Below are 22,949 nucleotides of genomic sequence, written 5' to 3'. Positions count from 1 at the left end.
AGTACGAATATATTTTTAGTTTTCCCCGATCACTTCGTTAACTTAGTTTTTAAGAGCAAAAGATGTGAAAAAGCTCCATTTTTGAAGTTTTAAATTTTAAAAATCATAAGTACGTAAGCTTTACGTAAAGAAATTGACTATCGCTCGCAATAATATGTCTTTTCGCGTACTTTCCTGTAAGAAATATCCAGTAACTTTATGATAGAGAGTAATTTTTAATTTACTCTCAATCAAAAAAATATCCAAAAAAGTACGCGAAAGCCAATTTAGAAAAAAAATGTGCAAGTTTTTGTTTACAAACAAAGATTTGTAATGCCCTTTTGATGAAATCTCAAAAAAACAAATAATTGAAACTTTGATTTTTCCTATAAATAAATGGATATTTAAAGTTCACAAAATATATAGTATCATTAAAAATATATTATTGTTTTAAAACTTTATGATACAAACATATTATTAAAATAAAAATTTACACAAAATCGCTAAAAGACAAACTAAATTGTTTTAAAATCGCTAGATTGACAATATTTGTTATGATTTTTCACAACAAATAAACTCTTTTAAAAACTAATTTATGATAAATAAAATTAAAATAAATCTAATTACAAATAATTTTTTAATATTCGAGCGTTAATTTTTTATATATTTCTTTCAAAAAAATTTAAATTTACCAAATTTTCGATTTCTTTGGTTTGTTTACATATTCATAAAACAAACATATGTTGTGAATATAAGTTGGATATTTTTTGCTGGGGAAAAAATATCCAGTAAAATCAAAAAATTCTCTATCAACGAACTGTAATTTGTATCGCTCGAACGCGAACGGAATCCAGTAACAATTGTTGCAAATTGTTACAAATTATCGAGTACGCGAACAGACCTAATATTTATTACGACATCAGCTGTTCAAGTGTTGAGACATGATGACAGAAGAGGGAAATCATAAGTTGTATAACAAATACCCATATGATGTAAACCTTACCTCTGGGAGAGTATTCAGTTAAAGCTTTCTTACAATCCAATACTGTCTTAGATTTAATTCAATCACCTGGTATCGCCCTAATTGCCTTCTGGCTGTCGGTAAATATATTAAGCCCTGTGGGCGCCATATTTATTCTAATCCAATTTACACATTCCGTTATTGCTCGTACTTCTGCCTGGAAGTTTGTGTTATGACATTCTATCTGGGATTAGCGTTTCAAAGTTTCCGACATATTCTGTATCTGGTATGCGATCAGGCACGTCCGATGAATGTGTTTAACCTTCCAATGTGTCCAGTATACATTGATGACGTGTCCTATAACCGTTTTTTGCCAGTTCGCTGTAAGCTGTATGTTCGTCTGTAAGCGCCGCCTCATATCTTAAATATCTTTCAATGGGTGGAATATCTAGCAACGTTTCCAGAGCCTTGGTTGAAATAGTACACATGGCACCACTTATACCCAAGCAGCATGTACGCTGAACTCCCTATAGTAGTTTGATATTACACTTTTTGTCCAAAGCAATCCACCAGATTATTGTAGCATAAGCTAGAATTGATCTAATTACACTTTCATAAAGCCAATTTGTCATAGTAGGACTAAGACCTCATTTCATGCCTATGGTTCTCCTACAAATCGCCCAGCACCGATGTGCGTTGTTGATCCTATCCTCTATGTGGTGTCTCCATTTTAATTTCCGGTCAAGTATTACACCTAAGTACTTAACTTTGTCTGTCACCGGTATCTTCTTGCCCAGGAAGCAAGGTTCAGTATACGTAGAAATTGTTGTCTTTCTTGTGAAAAGACAGATTTCCGTCTTCGCCGGGTTAACATTGAGGCCTCTCGGTTGAGCCCAGCTCAAGGCCGTATTCAGAGCCTCCTCAGCTCTTCTACACAAGTAATTTGGATCCTTTCCCTGTCTCGGTTAGGGTCCTTAGGAGGCTATTAATCGTGGTAACCCAGAGTAAAGGTGACAAAATGCCACCCTGTGGTATACCGCGAAATGCCTTTTTCCTGATAGTTATATCGTACATCTCGCAGCTTATCCATCTGTTCCTTAGCATGTAGTTGATCCAGTTACGGAGCACCTGGTCAACATAAAACTGGTGTAGGGATTGGATAAGGGTATCAATGTGCACGTTATTGAAAGCGCCTTCGACGTCAATTCATACCGCCAATGTATACAGTTTGCTATCGAAAGATTCACCTATGTAGTGGACGACTTCGTTTAAAGCGGTTTCCACCGATCGTTCCTTTACATAAGCATGCTGCTTATATTTAAGGTCTTTGTATGGTATACTGCTTTTAACCATGCTATCGACTATCCGTTCCAAGTTTTAAGTAGGAAGGACGTAAGACTTATCGGTCGATAGGACTTAGGTGTCGCATAGCTAGGTTTCCCTGGTTTGGATATAAATATTACCCTTGCATCCTGCCATTTAACTGGCGTATATGTCAATTTTAAGCATGCAGTGAATATCTGTGACAGATGTACTAAAACCAGTCCCGCCTCCATCTGCAAAAGTGCCGCAGCTTTATAGGGAGCAAAGCTCTTGATTGCCCCTTTAACCATGTCAGATGTAATAACTATTTCCGTGTTACCCTCCCCTTCCTCCAATATCGGTTCATCAATGTTATTCGATATACCGGGTGGGAAATGAGAGTCCATTAGGAGTTTCATTGTCTCCTCCATATCCTCTAGCCTCCTGCCCGTGTCATCGATCATAGAATCCGGTTGGACATGAGTTTTGGATAGGAATTTTTTATCTTCGATACGTCATTTACGCTATCTACCTGTTCACAAAATTTCCAGGAGTCTCGTTTGGCTTTTTGAACGATTTTCTTATATTCACCAAGTTTATTACGATACTCATCCCAGTATACTGCGGTCTTTTTACGCCGTGCCCGGTTAAATAGTTTGCGAAGAGTCTTCCCAAGGTTCCGGATCTCCCTAGTTGCCCACGGTTTCTCCTGGGCAGATCTCCCCTCTCGCAGAGGGCAGCTGTCCTCGAACGATTCAACGAGGGCACTTGTGAACGTTTCCACTTTGGCATCTATGTCCTCTTTATGTTGACATTGAAAAGTGTCCTGACCTAAACGGTTCTTTAGTAAGGTCCCGAACATTGTCCAATTAGTTTTAGACTTATTCCGAAACTTTATCGGCTTTGGTGGTGGCCTTAGTATTTTGAATCTTATGTACCGATGGTCAGAAAAGGAGTGCTCGTCCGAAACTCTCCAATCCTGAATTTCGTTTATAAGCTCTTCTGAACATATAGTTATATCAAATACTTCTTCTCTGATTCTATTGACGAAGGTAGCTTTATTACCTAAGTTCAATGTTATCAAGTCTTTAGTATTAAGGAAATCCATGAGGGCTTGTCCCCTGCGATTGGTGTTTGTACTACCCAAAGCTACATGGTGGGAGTTGGCATCACAACATGTTCTCGGGCGAGACCCTGTATCAGCGTAGAAAAGTTGGAAATTTACGTGATTTAATCCAGAAACCTTGTTGCGAATCGTCCAAGGTTCCTGGATTAAAGCTATATGTATTTTACCTGTGTTAATTTTAGCCATCAGAGCGTTGGTAGCTGTCTCGCTCCGATGGAGGTTTATTTGGATAACCTCAATCATGGTCATCCATTAAACTGTCTTCCAGCGAGTTGGTTATCACCTCCTCGCTCTTTGGATTTGACTCCTCCGGGTAGCTTGAAGTGGCTATTAATGCAGTGGGTACTGTTGATGGTTCTGTTTTCTGGCGGGTGTACATGCCAGTACTTGCTAATGATGCTTTGGGTACTGTCTTAGGTGTTTTAGTGTCCTTGTCGGGGCCGGTCTTGACAGCCCTTTCAATCGGCGCCTTTCCAATTTTGGAAAGGGCAACTACACTTTCTTCTGGCGAGTTAATGGTAACTTCCTCGATTTTAGGATTTGACTCCTCAACGTTATCAGTAGTGTATACTGATGCTGTGGTCTTAGGTTTTTAGTGTCCTTTTCGAGGCTTGTTGTAACAGCCCTTGCAATCGGCACCTTGCCAATTTTGATCCTCATAAACTTTGACAAAAACATGTCGGCTCCAATAAAACTTGTTTATGTCGAATTTCATCGTTATACAAGCTTTTTTAAGCCAGTTACTAGCAATAAAGTAATTTTCTGAAATGAAATCGTTCACCGATATTGAAAATGGTGGTAGATCGTTTCAAAACGGTTTCTGAATAAATAAATTTTAGGTACCCTCCACCACCATCAGTGGTGACAGAGGGTATATATAAGTTTTTCATTCCGTGTGTAACACCAAAAAATATTCATCCGAAACCCATATACTTTGCATATGGGTTCCTTATGAAATTCTGAGTCGATTTAGCTATGTCCGTCTGCCCGTCTGGTTAAAACACGCTCACGTTAAAACTAAGCAAATGAAATCAACCAAATTCACTGGGAATATTCATTGTTTTCCTAAGCAGTTTGGTATTGAAAATTAGCAAAAGTGGTTCACAACGTAAAAAGTTGTGAGTAAAAATTAGACTACCTCGAAAAAAATTAAGTTTTTTTTCCTAATTCTTGAGTAGTTTCTCAGAAACTACCGAAGATAATTCGACAAATTTTGTCACAGATTATTTTTTGCCATCTATAGATTAATTATGTTTAAAATTGTAACAAACGATCCAAAATTTGCCATAGCCCCCATACAAAGGTACGTATTCCCGGAAATTTATTTATCGTTTATAACTTCCTCAAATATATCGGTATCAACACAAAGTTTGTACATATTGACATTATATGAACAGGAATCAGACATATACAGGAACAGGTGATAGCTCACACTTTCGAAAATCACTTAAATTAAAATTTTTTATTGATAAATAAAGCTATCGGGATAAAGTTTGACGCGAATAAGTTTTGTGTATACATATACGGATCGGTTCATAATTGATCATAGCTCCCATATAAGGTTCACATCCGAAAATCACTTAAACGAGCTTAATTCATAGATATATAAAGCTATCAGGGTAAAACCTTAGTATAAACTATAAATTCAGCCCTATAACTTTAACCATATATTTATATTGGATTTTAATAAAAAGTAGCTTGCAGGCATTCTAACTTGTTTGTTTTTTTAATATTTGAACTTCAATCAATTATTTTGAACAATAGATTTTGGATATAAATTTAAAAAAATATATACATATATATTTTTTTAAATAAATTTATTAGGTATTTATAATAACGATTATAAAAATTAGAGAACTAATTAAAGAATAAATTATAAAACTATTAAAAAAATCTAAATATTTCACTAAAAAATTTATATATAAATTTTTTTAAATGTTTACTCCTATTATTTTGAACGCAACTGTACCTTTACAGTTGCGTACATTTAATTAGGAAAAACTCACTTTCAACTTTAATTAAAAAATTAAAATACATATGAGTTTGATAAATTTTAAACTGTTTAGTACATATTAGAAAAATGTGTTGTTATTTTGGTGTTAGAAATTAATTTATATTTTAAAACATTTAAAATACTTACTGGCAGTCTGCTTCAAGCATCTTAGATCCATCCGAACATTTGAAAAACTTCCCCTAGTGTATGTTTTGTTAAACAACATATTGTTATGAAGAAATTATAAATATCAGCAAATATAGGCAACAAATAAAATATATATTTTTCTTAAAAATAATAATATAATAACAATAATAAAATTATGGGCTTAACTAAAAATACAAAAATATTTCGAATCCTATTTCGCAATGCTCAACATGAGTTTTTTTCGTCAGTTTTACTAAATTTAAACGTTTTAATCCGACTTATTTTTGATTCTGGTCTTGAGATACGCATTTGAATAAAAAATTAAGAAAGTTGTCCCGAATTATTTAACATAATTCAAGTACGATCTGTAAAATTGTTTTGGCGATATTTATACAGGTTTCTTAAACAATAATGACGATGATAGGATTCCATACAAAAGGGATTTTTTGATTGGTTGTTTCTAGGTCCTACCTTTTAAAGGGGATCTTGCAATTAACGTGTGTTAATACGATATTTCGGTAGGAATAGTTTCTCTGGACTGAAATTTTAAGAAGCTGGTTTTACACACTAATTAGTGAAATATAACACATCCAAGATAAATTTGTATAACTCAGTTAATAAACATATAATGTTGCACATTTATTGTAAATTTGGAATCAATTTAATTATTTTAAAATACGCTTGTGCTGAAATAACTAATAACTTAATGTGTAAAATGTCATCCATAACATCAAAAAGTACGTTTATACATATGTAAGTACATATACTATGTACATTAAATTTGATTGAGAGAAACTTTTTCGCTCTCATTAAATTCCAATAGTGAAATTATGTTGTTAAAACATAAAGGGCGATAAAGGGCTCTTACTTTAGAAATAATTGAATATTACATATTTCATAGCCTTCTATTTGAAGTAAATTTTTTTAAAATAATACATATGTATGTATATATTGTCCATTTTATACATATACAGTAGAACAGCCTAAACAAGATGTCCCGTGGAATACTTTTCAAACGATGCATATTAATGTACCGAATACGAGAAAAATAAAAAATATTTGTTTCGAATGGTCCTCAGTTCCCTACCATAGATTGAAAATCCTTACCTCAGTACAATTTGTAAGAAATAAAATGGCTCCAATTTTCAGAATTTTTTACATTATTTTGAAATTTATATTCCACTTATAATACACTAAAAATCGTTTTGTGAATCAGAAATACTCTATCAAAAATTTAATTATTTTTTCCGCGATAAGCTCAAAATTGCGAAATTTTTGAGACCCATTTTAAAAAGAAAAAAATTGTAACATATTGTACTGTTATCAATATTTTCAATCGCAGGTAAAACACTGAGGCCCTGTTATAAATATGTATATATTTTTTTATTTTTCTCGTATTTAGTACATTAAAACGCATCGTTTGAGAGGTATTCCAGGGGATACCCAAATGTACAATTTGTTTAAGGCTGTTCTATTGCATATGGGCAATTCCATACGCTTGTATGTGACGTTCGTACGCCTTCAGAGTGGTATAGATTTGGTAAAAATGGGAGTACTTGGAAAACAATATTGACATTCTGCTCCATTCTGAGAATACTTTATTTGCAAAAGGAATCATCCCATTCGGAATCTTGTTTTCCAAAATATGGATTAAAATATGGCGATATCATACGTGACGAAAAACGGAAGTGTTTTTGAAGTACATGTAAATATTTACGAAAATCTGCGAATTCTGTAGGTGTATCTTTTTTGTTTTAATTTCTTACACTATTTGACATATTTTTGATTCGTAATCCATAGTTTTTAAATAATAAAAAAATTAATATAATTTTAAAATGAACATTTTTGAATATCGTACGTGACACATCGCATGTGATTGATTTTTCTTCTGATTTTTTTAGGTTATAAAATATATATTTTGGAAATATATGCACACACACACCTCAACAAATAAAAAGGAGTAGGAAAGTGCAGTCGGACATGGCCGACCTATATACATGTTTAAGCAATTTATAGATAAAATTAAAAAACAGAAATTATATGACGACTAGGGTCAAATATGGACCGATCCTCATAAAATTTTGGAGTGGGATTTTTATTCATATAAAAATTATTTGTGCCAAATTTTATTATAATACTAGTGCTTATAAGTAAGTTACGGACGTTTAAGTGTTTTTCTGAAATTAAATTTTGAATGGTCAAACGAGGCCCAATCGTTATGAAAATCGTCATAATGGTTTAGGCTTATATACATTGTAGATCTGCCGATTTTGGAAGGAATAGTATTATAATTAACAGAATTATGATCTAAAAAGTGATATTTGCGTGTCCGTTTGTATGGGGGCTAGGTGTAAAAATAGACCGATATCAAAAATTTTCAACAGTCTTCATCTTTGGTGCTACAAAAGATGATATACCAATTTTTGTTGAATTATCTTCAAAAATGCAAAAGTTAGAGGGGTTTTATTTTTTCAGTCGTGATTTACCATTTTATGGAATTGCCCATATGTAAAAATTAACCAGAACTGTAATAACTTATATCTTGGATAGCATTGTACGGGTTTCTAATAACTACAGCGGGTATACATATATAAGGATTATATTATATACATACATATATACATTTTTAATTTCAAGAAGTGCTGATCGGATATGGACAAACAAACCCTAAAACTATTGAAATGTATGGGTCATTTATGGATTGAGAGGTATTCCAGGGGATACCCAATGTACAATTTGTTTAAGGCTGTTCTATTGCATATGTAAAAATGAACCAGAACTGTAATAACTTATATCTTGGATTGCATTGTACGGGTTTCTAATAACTACAGCGGGTATACATATATAAGGATTATATTATATACATACATATATACATTTTTTAATTTCAAGGGGTGCTGATCGGATATGGACAAGCAAACCCTAAAACTATTGAAATGTATGGGTCATTTATGGATTTCAACTAAAATTTACTTGAGTTATCAACTGACATAACAAGTGGTATTATGAACGGCAACATTCTTCTTTTTTTGGAAATAATTCAGTATCGATGTTACTATTGCATATATCGCATATTTACATGTTTGGAGCTAAGGCGTGTTCGACTTGATTGAAAGTTCAAGGTGATCGTAGGCGGAATGGGGCCAGAGGGTGCCCCTCAAAGTTAATCACCTCGGGTGTTAAATTTTTTTTAAATTGCCAAAAATTTATGATCTGAATGAGCAGAAATTTAAAATATAACTAATCCTTGAAAAGATATACAAAAAATAAGCTTACACTTTTGCTTTAAGAAATATTAAGGTTAAAATTAGTTTAATCTTAAATTTTCCTGATCTTTTTTAGTTTTTTTAAATGTGATTTGAGTAAAAATTTCGAATTCTTAATTTTTGTTCCAATATCCGTTCTAATTTTACATTACATTCAAATTTTATTGTAAATGGTGTTCTAATAAAAGACTCGTTATATTATATATCTATTAAAATGTAATCTCTAAGTCATTGTGTTTTCAATGATTCCAATCACTTGTATAAAAACTATGAACTTTATCACACGAAAGTTCCCAAACTCATACTTTTGATATTTTGAATGTCTTTTTTTCATTTGCAAGCAAATTTCTTTTATTAATCCTGTCCCTGGTTAAAATTTACCACTTTTTCCCGTTTTAACCAAGTTTGCAACCGTTATCGCTAAGCTATCGTTACAGCTAAAAAACCTTTTCAGCCGTACTACCTAAAATACCGAAATAAGCCAAAATACCGATAATTCTTAAAAAAATACCGATATCGCTAAAATATTAATACCGAAATAAGTTAAAATACCAATAACCCAAAAAATAAAATAATCCAAAAAGCAAATTAATAAATAAATAAATCTTCACTTAATTAATATTTTTAACATCACTGCAGAATAGACTATAGAATACAATATAGACTATAAAATAGACTAAATACTAGACTATAGACTATGGAATATACTATATAGACTAAAATATATACTATAGAGGGTCTATAGGGTCAACCCCCCATATAAGGTCCTCTTCAGAAAATTACTTTAATTACTATTAATATCTGCCTTAAAAATGACGGTGATATTAAAAATAAGTTTCATATTAACTAAAATCTAGCCACCAAATTTTATGAGGATCGGTCTATAATTGGCCCATTGACCATTTCCCACATTTTAGAACACTACCGTTGCCGCTAAAATATCGTTACCAAAATACCGAATTGTTTTAAGATTTTCAAAACTACTTCTTCAATGTAAAATTCCGATTGGATTAAAACTTATCACCAAAATTTGTTTGCAAAGTACAAAAAAGACATTGACAATATTAACAAGTGATAGTGTTATATTCGGCTGTGCCGAATCTCATATACCCACAATCAAACCGTATGCCATAAAAGCAATGCTCCATTAACATCATGATCACTCATCAAATTAACTGACCGTTTCTCACAAAGCCAGAAATGATCGTTAAAGTAATTTTCTGAAGGGGACTCTATATGTGGCTAGGAACAATTATGGACCGATCCTCAATAATCTTGGTAGAGAGATTTTAACTCATATAAAACTTATGTGTGTCAAATTTTATCGCTTTACTCGTATTTTTTAGCCAATACTGAGCCTTAAAGTCATTTTCTGAAGCAGATCTTATATCAATAATATGCCAATTCTCATAAAAGTCAGTAGAGAGGGTTTGGCTGATAAGAAACTTAAGTTAAGTCGTTTTCTAAAGGGGTCCTTATATCGGGGGTAGGGTCAACCAAGTTTGCAGATTTTGGCTCGTAAGAAACGTCATTTTTTGACGGGGATCGTATATGGGGGGTAGGGTCTATAGTAGACCTATCCACATAAAATTTGGTAGAGAGATTTTGGCTAGTAAGACACTTACTTATGAAAAATTGCATTGCTACACTCGTGTTTTTAATCCAGTAATGAGCGTTAAAGTAATTTTCTGAAGGGGACCTTATATGGGGGCTAGGGTCAATTATGGACCGATCCTCATAAAATTTGGTTGGGAGATTTTGGATCATATGAGACTTATTTGTGTTGAATTTCATCGCTATACTCGAACTTTTAAAACAGATATGCCCGTTAAAGCTGTTTTTCGGGGGTCCACTTTTATGGGGGCTATCCGAAAACGTGCACCGATATGGCCCATTTACCCAACATCAAAAAAGATGGGGGTATATTGATTTTGTCATTCCGTTTGTAACACATCGAAATGTTGGTCATAGACCCACAAAAGTATATATATTCTGGGTCCTTATTAAATTCTAAGACGATCTAGCCATGTCTGTCCATTTAATTACTTAAACGATCATTACTGGCTTAAAAATACCAGAAAAGCCATATGTTTTATACGAGTTAAAACCTATCTTCCAAATGTATTGAGGATCGGTTCATGAGAAAATTACTTTAACGATCTTTGCTGACTTAAAAATACGTGAACAGTTATGAAATTTTATATAAGAAACATTTATAGAAACGTAAATCATCCTACCGAATTTCATGCGGAAAGTGTCGGGAAGTGATATGCCATGTTTTGTATGAACCAAAATAAAATCCTGTTCAGTTAATTTGATGAGTAATATCACCCTGATGTTTATAGGGGAGCATTCCTTTTAAGGCATACGGTTTGATGGTGGGTATATGAGATTCGGCTCAGCCGAATATAACACTCTCACTTGTTATACAAGTGTTTGATGTCATTGAAAACACAATGACTTAGACATTAAATTTTAATATATACATATATATATATATATATATATATATATATATATATATATATATATATATATATATATATATATATATATATATATATATTTATACAACAATTTGTAAACTGCTAACATAAGAACACCTTTCTTTCTTTAAGCGCATGGTGACACACCAAACTGTAATATACATATGTACATACACTCCCGGTCACTTAAACAGGTTCACCCTTTTGTTTACAATCAAATTAATTTTGTGCAAAAAAATAATGGACTAATTAGTAATATTAAAATTTGAAATAATAATAACATGATGTCGTATGTATCACTAGAGAGTCAAAATTCAGTTCAATATTTAAGACTGATTTTTAATAATTTTTTTCTAAAACACTGCGTTTTTGAACAATGTTTTTTGGATCATTTGAATAGGTTCATCATTAAATGACAAAACCAACAACATATGCATTTTTCATGAAAATTTTTTATGTTTATAAAAATTTTTACAAGGTTTTAGAAATTATTTAGTAGCAAACATATTCGCCGTTACTCGATATCACTTCAAAAATTCGAGGTGATAAAGAGTTATAAAAATGTTTAATTAATGTCTTGGAAATTTCGGCCCATGCCTATTTCATTCCTTCAATTTATGCTTCTTTTGTATCATACTGTCTGCCCAATCCATACACTTTACTAGAAAGAATATCCGAACCATTTTCAATAATAAATAGGTGAGGGAATTACAGAGACCACTACAAAATTTTTACATTCTGGCTTCTAATCCATCCTTTTGCAGACCTGGCGGTATTGAAGCTCACACGTTTAATAATACAAAATTGCCCTCACAACATCCCACATCCCCCACAGCTAAGAAGACGACTCAGGTACAGCTCTTCCTTTCAAAAATCATAAAAATAATAATTATATCGATCTGGACCTTCTACATTAAAATTTTTTCATATAACTATTTGCTCACGTGCAAACTGAATAGGCTTTCGCTTTACGAGTGGCAATTGGAGTGACTTTTATTAATTTTTGAATATTTTTAAAGACTTGGCCCTTCTTACAATTTGCTTTACTGTAGCTAGGTTTGCTGTAACACCCACTTTTTCTTTAATTTTTGCAGAATCACTTGGCCCACAAAATGACTTTTATTGTATTATAATAGGCATATAAATTTACAAGAAATTTTAAAAATTCTGAAATGGACAAAACAAATGCCAAATTATTTTTTAAATATTTTTCTGTATGAGCTAAATATTACGATAATTTTGACACCCATTTCGATAAAAGCGAAAACAATATGCCTCTCCAACCCACTAAAAATCATTTTTTGGACCGACAATATTCTACAAAAATTTTAAAATTATTTTTCCCATAATTACAGAATTTTTGAGACCAATTTCGAAAAAATCTAAAATATTTTATTTTTCAAAAATTATACTAAGGTCAGGATTTTCAATCGCTGGTAGGCAACTGAGGACCATTCCAAAAAAAAAATATTTTTATTTTTCTCGTGTTCAGTACATTAATACGCATCGATTGAGTGGTATTCCTACATGAAATTCTTAAAAAGGCTGTTCCTCTTGATCCAGCTCAAGCTTTTGGGGGGGAGAACTTTTTTTTCGCTCGGTATATATTTTGGTAGTGACGAGTTTACTTGATTTTGATGACTATACGCAATTTTTGATATGAAAGTCGAAACTTTTTGACGATTTTGTATTAGTTTTTAGTTAAAATAAACCGATACATTTCAAAAATTCGCAAATGTATTTCAGGCAATTTTGTGGACATGTGGACAAAGGTAAATGTATTTACAAATTTTCGATATTTCCTTTTTCTTTATTTTATTTTCTTTTTTTTTCTTTTCCTACTTTTTAATTTTGTATTAAAAGTTTTCGTTTTTTTTTTTGTAAATTTCCCTTCCCCCCGTGGATCCGCGCCTGCTCGGGACACGCTAATGTACGTCATTTATGATTTCTTAATATTCATTTTGAAATTGCCCAATATTTAGGCCAAATTCCAGTGATTTTGGAATGTTTCCAAAAACGCTTAAATTTTGTCATCTTAGTCTTTAGTTAAAGGCTTTCGCGACCTATATTTTTAAATATATTGTCTATATTCAGAGACGCTATAATATGAATAGATTTTACCTACATCAGTAAACTTTTTTATTCTGAATGAACCTAATCAAGTGAGCCAAAAAAATTTAGCTCAAAAAGGTAGGGTAAGGAAAAAAATATTAAAAATTTGGTATTTTGCTAATTTTTGTCTTACTAGTGATGCCTAAGACATCATGTTATTTTTTTAAATTTTAATATTACTAATTAGACCATTATTTTTTGCAAAAAATTATTTGATTGTAAACAAAAGTTTGAACCTATTTAAGTGAGCGGGAGTGTACATATGTATGTATATGGATGTACAGTGACTGTCATTAATAATAGGTTTTTACATTTCCGTTTTTTTCTGTTCTTAATTTTTAAATATAAATAACATATTTAAAAAAGAATATTTTGTACTTATTGTTGTACATATTAGGAGCTTTTTATACATACCAAATTTTTTATATATGTACATCGATTAAATATTAAATACATATATAAAAAAATTTAAAAACATGGAATATTTCATAAATTTATGCTTCATTAATATTCGGTTTTGTCTTCTTACGGAAATCGCTGCAACCTCCAAAAAATTGTGTAAATAATAAATAAAAAACAATCAGTTGTAACCCGCTGTCTATATTAGACAAATATTTATTATGCTAAACGTCAAAAAAATTGCAGGCACAGACAGCATTTATTAGTGTTTTATCGTCGTAATGACAGTGTTGTCTAAACAATTGTTTAGACAACGTTGGCTTGATAACAAACGTCATTGTATTGAAAAATTTCTATAGAATTTTGTTTTTGTGCAATTAAAATTGATTTTTAATATAAGTTTTAGTGAAATTAGTGTTTATTTACAAAATTTGCATTTATAGCATTATTTCAGTTTATCTGTGAGTTGTGATAAAATTTTGCTACCCCTATACATTAACATAAACAAAGAACTGACAATTTTTCTGCCGACGTTTTGTCAAGTGCTGTGATAAATATTTGGGGAATTTCATGTCAAGTAACCCAACTGAAAAAATCGATTTTGATGAAATTTGCACTGAGGTAGTACTATTGGGTAGTAGGTCAGACATAAATTTTCAGCTCTATAGGTTAAGAACTACCCAGATACAGGGTTTTATTCAAATGAGTGTAACTTTTCAACTATTGGTCCTATCAAAAATTGTTCAAAGGAGTTCATATAGCTATTTCTTCATTCTTTCCAAAAAAAAATTATTTTTTTTTTTCATAAGCTTAAAAGAAAGCTTATACAATTTCACTTAGTGGGATGCAAGGGGCATGTGTGAAAAATAAAATAATATTTTAACTCAAAAACTTTGCTTTTGGATCAGCGTTGCGCGTTCATATTGTTCAAATTACGACGATTTTCCGCAAGAATATTTTTTATATATGTATGTATATATCCCACTCGCATCCCACTAAGTAATCTTAAAGCTCTTAAAGGTAATGGTCTAAGCTTTATTTTGAGCAAATAGGGGAAAATTAAGTGCATAATATTGAAAACAATTTTATTCTTGAGTTCAAAAATATTTTTTTTGATAGATATCCCACTCGCATCCCATTATGGACTATAAAGCCCTTCAAGGAAATTCTATAAGCTTTCTTTTAAGCAAAAAAAAGTTCCATTTTGAAAAAAAAAATTAAAAAAAAATTACTTTCAAAAAAATTTACAAAATTAAAAAAAAAAAAATGGAAAGAATGAAAAAATAGCTATATGAACTCCTTTGGATAATTTTTGCTAGGACCGATAGGTGAAAAGTTACACTCATTTGAATAAAAGCCTGTATGTCCAAATTGTCCAATTTTGACCCCTCTAAGTCCGGCAGTTCTTAACCGATAGAGCTGAAAATTTGTGTCTGGCCTAATATCCCATAGTTGTAACCTTAGTGCAAATTCCAAATCGCAAGACATCGATTTTTAAAGATGGGTCACTCGGCACGAAATTCCCCATTTGTCTAATATAGACGCGGGATAAGGAAACAAATAAATTGGATTTTTGCATTATGAGAATGAAAAAACGTGTAAAAATATTGGTGAACAAATGGGTAAAAAATGTCGGTGATATTGTACAAAGGTATAAAAATGAAGGCCGAATTCATTAAAAAAAACGAATAGCCGAAAAAGTTGACTGATATAGAAGAGCGTCTAACACTTAGGAAAATCAAGACAAATCCGCGCTAAGTGTTCCTAAAATTGTTTCTGAAGTGAAAGAGTAATTAATAAAGACTTTCAGAAACAACAATTCATCGAAAAATTAAAAGTCAAGGATATAATTGCCGAGTGTCCAGTAAGAAGTCTATAGATAATAATAAGGATGGAACGTACCGACTAAAATTTGTGAATGAACGTCTCAACAAAATTTTATTTGGTGGGACGACGTTATATTCTTTGATAATAGTATATTTAATATTTTTGAAGAGTCGGAAGAACAATGGTGTGGCGGAAACCAAATGAAGAGCCGAATGGAAAAAACGTTACTCCCATAATAAAACACGAAGGAGGACATGTGATGGTTTGGGGCTCTATATTAGTAAATGGAATCAGCAACCTAGTTTTTATCGATATTAATTTAAACAAAATTTTGTATTGAACTATTTTGTTTGATAATTTAAAGCAATCAGCAGAAAAAATGGAAATTGAATAAACATTAAAATTATACCAAGTTAACCCACCTAAACATCAAAGGAATGTTCTCCTTGAATGGTTGCTTTATAATTGTACAAAAAGTGATTGTAACACTAGCCCATCTCCTAACATGGCTTCCATTGAAAATTTATGAAAGCATTTATATTGGCAAAGTGTCAAAAGAAGACTGCAATATGCCAAACCATATATCTGAAGTTGTAAAATATAATGGCTATCCTAACAGATAACAGTTTTATTTTTAAAATCATATTTTAAGAAATTATGTGACAAGTAAATTTCAATATATCGCAATAAAAAACCGAATATTAATGACAGTCACTGTATATACTGGTAATATTGGCAACGAACCACATCTATACCTTAAAGCTACGACATATTCGTGTTAAAAATAAAAATAAAGATTTATCTGCATTTGAATATTTTATTTCATATTTTTCAAGTAAAATCTCGCACTACACATTTTGTTCATCTCTATTACTATATACATACTTAAGACAGTGGTGTCATGAAAAACGGTGGCATGTTCATGGCCTAAGGCCGGCTATCCAAGACACTTTTTTAAAGGAAACAAAAACGCAACATACAACAAATTTAGTATCTATTCATTTCGGGATAAGAGTGTTATTTTCATAAATTCTAAACAAATTTAATTCAATACATTTCTATTTAATAATAATAAAATAATGTCCATGGACATTGTGACACTTTAAAGAATTGTCATAACGTCCATGGACACTATAACACTTTTTGGTGTGTCATAACGTCCATGGACATTATGTTACTGTACATTATGACACGCCACCGTCATTACATTTATAACATTTAAGTTTGTGTTGTGTGCCATTATATTTACAACATTTAAGGTTGTGCAAAAATTCAAAACCAAGTGTGGTTCAATCTGGAAGTTATCAGCACTCAATGTTAAAAATTTGGAAAAAAATAAACATAACAAATTCCTAATTTGGATAAGAAACGCCAAAAATTTCTAAAAAAATCTAAAAGAACATTTATTTTCCTTTAATAAATAATAAAAAAATTAAAAAAAAGTAATTATCAGAACCAGCATCGCTGCTGGATGGATTTACCGTAAAAGTTCTACATGCTAGAGGTATTTTAAAACCACATCACATTCAAAGGGGCGAAAAAAATTTTTCTTTGCAGGCAAGTGTTCGAATATGAGTTTTTGTCGCAGCTATGGGCAAAAATACTGATTTTTTAAACGGGTTTTTCAAAATTAAATTCCTTATTTGAAACTTTTTATATTAGGATACATAACATTAAATTAATTAGGTCAAAACCTTTTACAGTTAAACTCTACCAAGGCGAATTCAGATAAGGTGGTGGCAGTTCTACAACAACATTTTACATGTATTTTGTTTTTGCATTTGGTTTACGTAGATGTCAAAAACCATAAGTACGGCGAATTCATTTCATGAAAAATTTTTGTAAAATTTTTATATTTTATTAAAAATAAAGATAAAGATATTAAAATTTATGAAGAAAATATTTTCTGAATTGAATAATGTTTGTTTCAAACGAAAAATTCTATTCCAGCAGATTAATTTGCAAACTTTAAATGAGTGCCTGAAGTTAGTAAAACTTAATTTTTTGTGAAAAATAAACATAAAAAAGTACATATTCATGAAAATATTATATTACGAATGAATGAATATTTGTTGCGAATGGATAATTCTACTCCGGCGGAGTAATTTTCAATATTTGGAAATAATGTAGCGGCCGCCGGACGGGTAAATACTTCATATGGGTTTTGTTATATAAAGCGTTCCGGAACAGGCTTTTTTTAGTTAATCTCTTTATTTACATAGTGTATATATAAAACAATATTATTTAATTTGTTAACATTTAATAGATTTCAAAATTAAGCCATATGTAAAAGTAAGCTGCCGCTGTTCGGCTAAATTCTTCATATGTGTTTCTTTATATAAAGTGTTCCGGAAGAGATTTTTTTAGTTAATCACGTTATCTACACAATGTTAATATAAAATATAAAACAATATTGTTTAATATGTTAACATTTAATGGAAAAAAATATTTTTCCTAAAAAACATATTTGTATACATACCAATTATGCCATTATTTAAATAAAATGATATTTGCTTACGATATGCTTGGTATTTTTAGATTTTTTACATAAATAATTCAAAATATTAACGAAGTTTTTCTTCGTTTAACGGAAATTTTTAAATATAAAAATGTAAACAATAACAAACTTTGACAGCTACGTAAACCAGGCGAATGAAGAAAAAAAATTATTAGCTGATTGAATAACACCACCTTATCTGAATTCGCCTTGAACTCTACCTGCGATTTTAATTCGGCGAATTTAGAGAATACACCTTAATTATTTACTGTTGCTCATCTAAAAAAAAATATTTGCAGTGTACTACATTCAAACAATATAAAATATATATGTATATATATATATATAAAATATATATGTATATATATAAATATATATATATATATATATATATATATATATATATATATATATATATATATATATATATATATATATATATATAATATAAAATATGTATATCAAATAGGACATTCTTAACTCATATACATAGGTCAATTTTTACAATATTTGGAAATTGTCATGGAACCATATCGAAATTTTATTTATTTGTAGGTCTTATTTAAAAAAGCGACTAAAAATTTTAATTTATAGCCCGATATTTAAAACAGCACTTGGGGACAATATAATCTAAAATTTAAATAAAAAGCGGAACAATTTTAATAATGCTCTATTTAATTTAAGAAATAACAAAATAAATTATTTACTATAGATTTTCGAACTAATATGTCTAAAAATTTCATTTTTATTTGTTGAATATGGTTATACTTTTTTATACCAAGTATATAATGATTATGAATTTTATGGGAAATAACTTATTAACAATATTTCCTGCGAAATTTAAATTTTTTTTTCCTCCTTTTTTAATTATAATGTTGTTTAATTTATTTATTTTTCCATTGCAATGCAATATATATTTAAATATAGTTTACCGAACAGGCCCGTTGCACTGAACCAATAAAGAGTCTCTGGTGGGAATCGTCAAATTGATAGTATTTTCCTTTTTTGTGATTTTTGTATTTTATATTATCTGGACTATAACATCGTGCAACAGCAATTTTTGGACCTGAACGAGACCATACACACATGATAAAATTGATCTTATAAATTGAAACTGCGTTTTCAGTTTTTCATTTTCTGATCTCTCATTTTTAAAGGACTTTAAAGTTTTAAGGATATAGAAAAATATTACTATTGAATACATCTTTTTCGCCATGGGTATCAAATGAAAGAGAACAATCTCCGGAAATCAAAACTTTTTTGCTTTGAAGGAAGAAAAAGGGTAAATAATGTCTTTTGAAAATTTCAACATTTTACTCCGTCCGACACTAAAAATTAGACACAAACCGGATGGTATACGTCTGAAACTATAAATTTAATGGAGAAAAACTACATTTTTAATTTTTCATTTCGTGATCCTGTGTCTTTTTTAAAGGACTTCAAAGTTTTAAAAAGCTAATTTTTCAAAAAATATTTTCAAAAACTTTTACTGATCAAACAATGTTAAATTTGATGTCAGGCGAACAAGAAGAGTTGTAAAATATGTTGTGTTTTTTTTTTCAGTCAAGATCAGAAGATGTAAAAAATGACTTTAAAATTTTTTTTTAAATAATATTAAAAACCTATATAGATATTAAAGGATAAAAATTTTAAAAGACATTTTTGACAGCTTTTTTTTCTGACAGTATAAATAAAAATAATACAAAATATCTCCCAACCCTTCTTGTTCGCTTGACATCAAATTTGACATTGTTTGAATAGTAGAGATATTTTAAAATATTTTTTGAAAAATGTGCTTTAAAAAGGACACAAGTTCACGAAATAAAAAACCCAAAACGCACTTTTTCTCCATTAAATTTACAGTTTCAGGCGTATATCATCCGGTTCGTGTCTTCACCTTATTATTCCATCATGTGTACGACAGTAATTTTTTAAATTTCGCACGATACAATTATTCGTCATTCAACCCCCAATTACAAACTGAATTACAAGATTGACCATACAAAATGCCAGCTGTACGTAATTCAGTTAGAATTATCTACGAATTACGAATGAATGAGAGCCATCTCTAATTTTTATCGGGTATTTATCATAATCAGCTGTTTGCTTACATTTGTTGTAGACAAATAAAAAATAAAATTACAAAAGAATAGAAGTAAATACTAAATATAGTACTTAATTTGTTAAAATAATGTAAAAACGTATTTTTTATACCATACCACACACATGTATTCCAAAAAATAAACTAATTAATTAAAAAAACAACATGGCGATGAACTGTCAAAACGTATTACGAATGTGTCGTAGAAACGGGTTAATTGGCTATTGTAATTTAGTGTAACTGTTCGTGTGAACTTGGTATTAAATATAAAAAATGGCGCTTTTCCCGAACCCCGCCGAATTCAAATCGCATGTACAGCTAAAACGTAAGAGAAAACTACATATTTTGACTTTTTTTACAACACAACCAAAAAAGTTACAGTTGAGAGAACCAAAGACACTAAGTGAAAAAAAAAAACACTAAACAAATGTAGCACGTTACCAGCTCGTGAATAATACCGTTGTAAGACAAAAAATAATAAACTTGTACTTGGTAACAATACAATAAATACAATACAATAAAAGGTTATTGTTCAGCATACAGTTTTGCAAATATATGTACATACATACGATTATAATAAAACAATATAATGGAGAATACTTGCATTCAGCGTTGCCACTTTGGTCTAATTGGACGAAATTGGTATTTTCGAATTTTTAAAATATCTTTTGGTAGTTTAAACTTTGATAACAAGGATAAGCATGGCTTAATCCGCGCAGAAAATGATTCCAAGACAATTGTTATTGTTGAAATGGCAACTCTGTTTGAATACAATGTAACACTTTTTAAACTTCACACATACACTCACATATATTTAGTTCTTGCATTGTTTCCTTTCACATAGTTTCTTTTATTTCATACCATTTTAATTGTAATCTAAATTCCAAACAATAAACATCTCTTTCATATTAACTGTGTGTTAAAGACTTATTTAAAGTACAAAAGGGTGCCTTACACCAGGTTATGGGCCCAGGTATTAGAAACATCAATAATATTAAAGTGAAGGAACATTTGTTCCTTCAGTTCCCTTTTTAATATTGAAAAATTGGATGATTCCAATTACGATTCTTGGAATATTCAAGTGAAGAGTGTATTGCTACACCAAGAGCTGTGGTCGTTGGTGTCGGATGACGTTAAATCAGAGGATAATGCTGCAATGAGGCAGCACTTGCAGTGTGGAAGTCAAAGATGAAAAGGCAATGGCGACAATAATCTTGAGTATAACTCCAATCCAAATTGCACATGAACATAAAGGACAAACGATGAAAAAGAAGAAATTAAACATTTATATGAAAAAATTTTTATTAAAATCAAAGAAAGCTTGGAATGTCTGCTCCAAAATGGTATTATTATTTTCAATTAATCGGGATTAAAAAAGAAATGGAAGTTTAAAGAAAATTTGTAGTTAAAACTTTTTGTTTGGAAAATTAGACCTTTTTAAATGTAATTTCTTTTAGGATTTATTTTCTAAGTAAGTGAAATAAGTACCAATATTTGCATCATACAATACATATAAATATTTTAAATATTCGTTTGAAATTGTAAGCCCTTGAAACTTTGAAGTCATTTAATAAGGACATTAGAGCTGATTGTAAAAAAGGAGTATGCTGAATGACAATGGACTCTAGTTTCAAATGCATACCAACTTTTCTATGTGTGAAAGCTTTTTTTTTTTTTAAATTGTTACAGGGTGTATAAAAAAACTTTCTTTCGATAAATTTGTGATATTTTTCTATTGGCTTCAATAAGTTGTTTTGAAACTTTGGACTAGTGTTGTATCAATGGAAATATTCAAAAAACTGATTTCTTGAATACTTTTTGGAAGTCCTCTTTCATGAAATCAATTTTCCACAGAACGGGTTCCTCAATTAATGGTGACATTACTAGTTTCAAGGTTACTGTTATAGAATCTGAACTGGTTCTGTTTGCACTCGCCCGTATTAAATAATAAGTGCATAAGCTGAAAATATTATGTATTTTTTATGAAGTTTTCCACATTAAATATTATATTTTTTTTATACTACATATTTTTTTCTACACCCTACACCACCATAGTGTTGAGAGTATTATGCATTTGTGCTGATGTTTGTAATGGTCTTACACTTGCCTTAAAGTATACCAATCGGCTCAGAATCACTTTCTGACTCGATTTGGAAATTTAACACATACTCCTCTTTTGATCCAAGGCCTATGGAAATTGCTTAAAATCGGTTCATTATTTTGTCTAGCCCCATACAACCTTACCCCCGAATAGAGTTTTTGAGCTCATAATTTTGGTAAATGTTCTAGTATATCAACAGAAATCGGAAAAACTTAGTTTTATAAAAGTCTAAAAGATACTTCGGATTATCGTAATGATCGGGCCTCATTTCACCCTAGCCCCAATACAAAGTCCCCTTCAGGAAATAACCTGAAGGTCAAAATTATATAATTATATATTATAAACACTAATAACATGATTAAATTCTGCATAAATAACTTGAATGTATACGTAAATTCTTCTACCAAAATTTATAAGGATAGGCTACTATGATGATGTGGGCGCCGTCTAAGGTATTTCGGGGTTCTTGTCGGAGCTTGTTGTAACAAACAGCACTTCAACACATTATGCACCTGCTGAATTCGAAGCTCATGCTCCGTATTGATTGTTTGCTCTTTAAAGCGATTACAATTCTACTTTACTGTGCTGGTCAATTGGAATTTTGCTTGTCGGATTACCGGCATTATATATTGCATAGCAGATATATTCCTTA

At 30.7% G+C, this 22,949-nt stretch overlaps 1 protein-coding gene across 1 annotated transcript in view; it reads right to left on the bottom strand.

The window, feature by feature from the left end:
* LOC119605426 (muscle calcium channel subunit alpha-1-like) overlaps positions 1-22,949 on the bottom strand; it is a 310,164-nt gene that overhangs the window by 176,176 nt on the left and 111,039 nt on the right. Inside the window, exon 7 of the mRNA XM_037958526.1 lies at positions 5,509-5,561. Within this exon, the coding sequence (XP_037814454.1) occupies positions 5,509-5,561 (53 nt within the window). The remainder of the gene's footprint in view (positions 1-5,508; positions 5,562-22,949) is intronic.

Source organism: Lucilia sericata, unplaced genomic scaffold, assembly GCF_015586225.1.
Source record: "Lucilia sericata isolate MDLA Ls3-8-SP2 unplaced genomic scaffold, ASM1558622v1 Contig000484F_arrow, whole genome shotgun sequence".
In the NCBI taxonomy this organism is placed as follows: Eukaryota; Metazoa; Arthropoda; class Insecta; order Diptera; family Calliphoridae; genus Lucilia; species Lucilia sericata.
The sequence above is the reverse complement of the archived record's forward strand: the minus strand, read 5'-3'. Positions and strand labels throughout refer to the sequence as shown.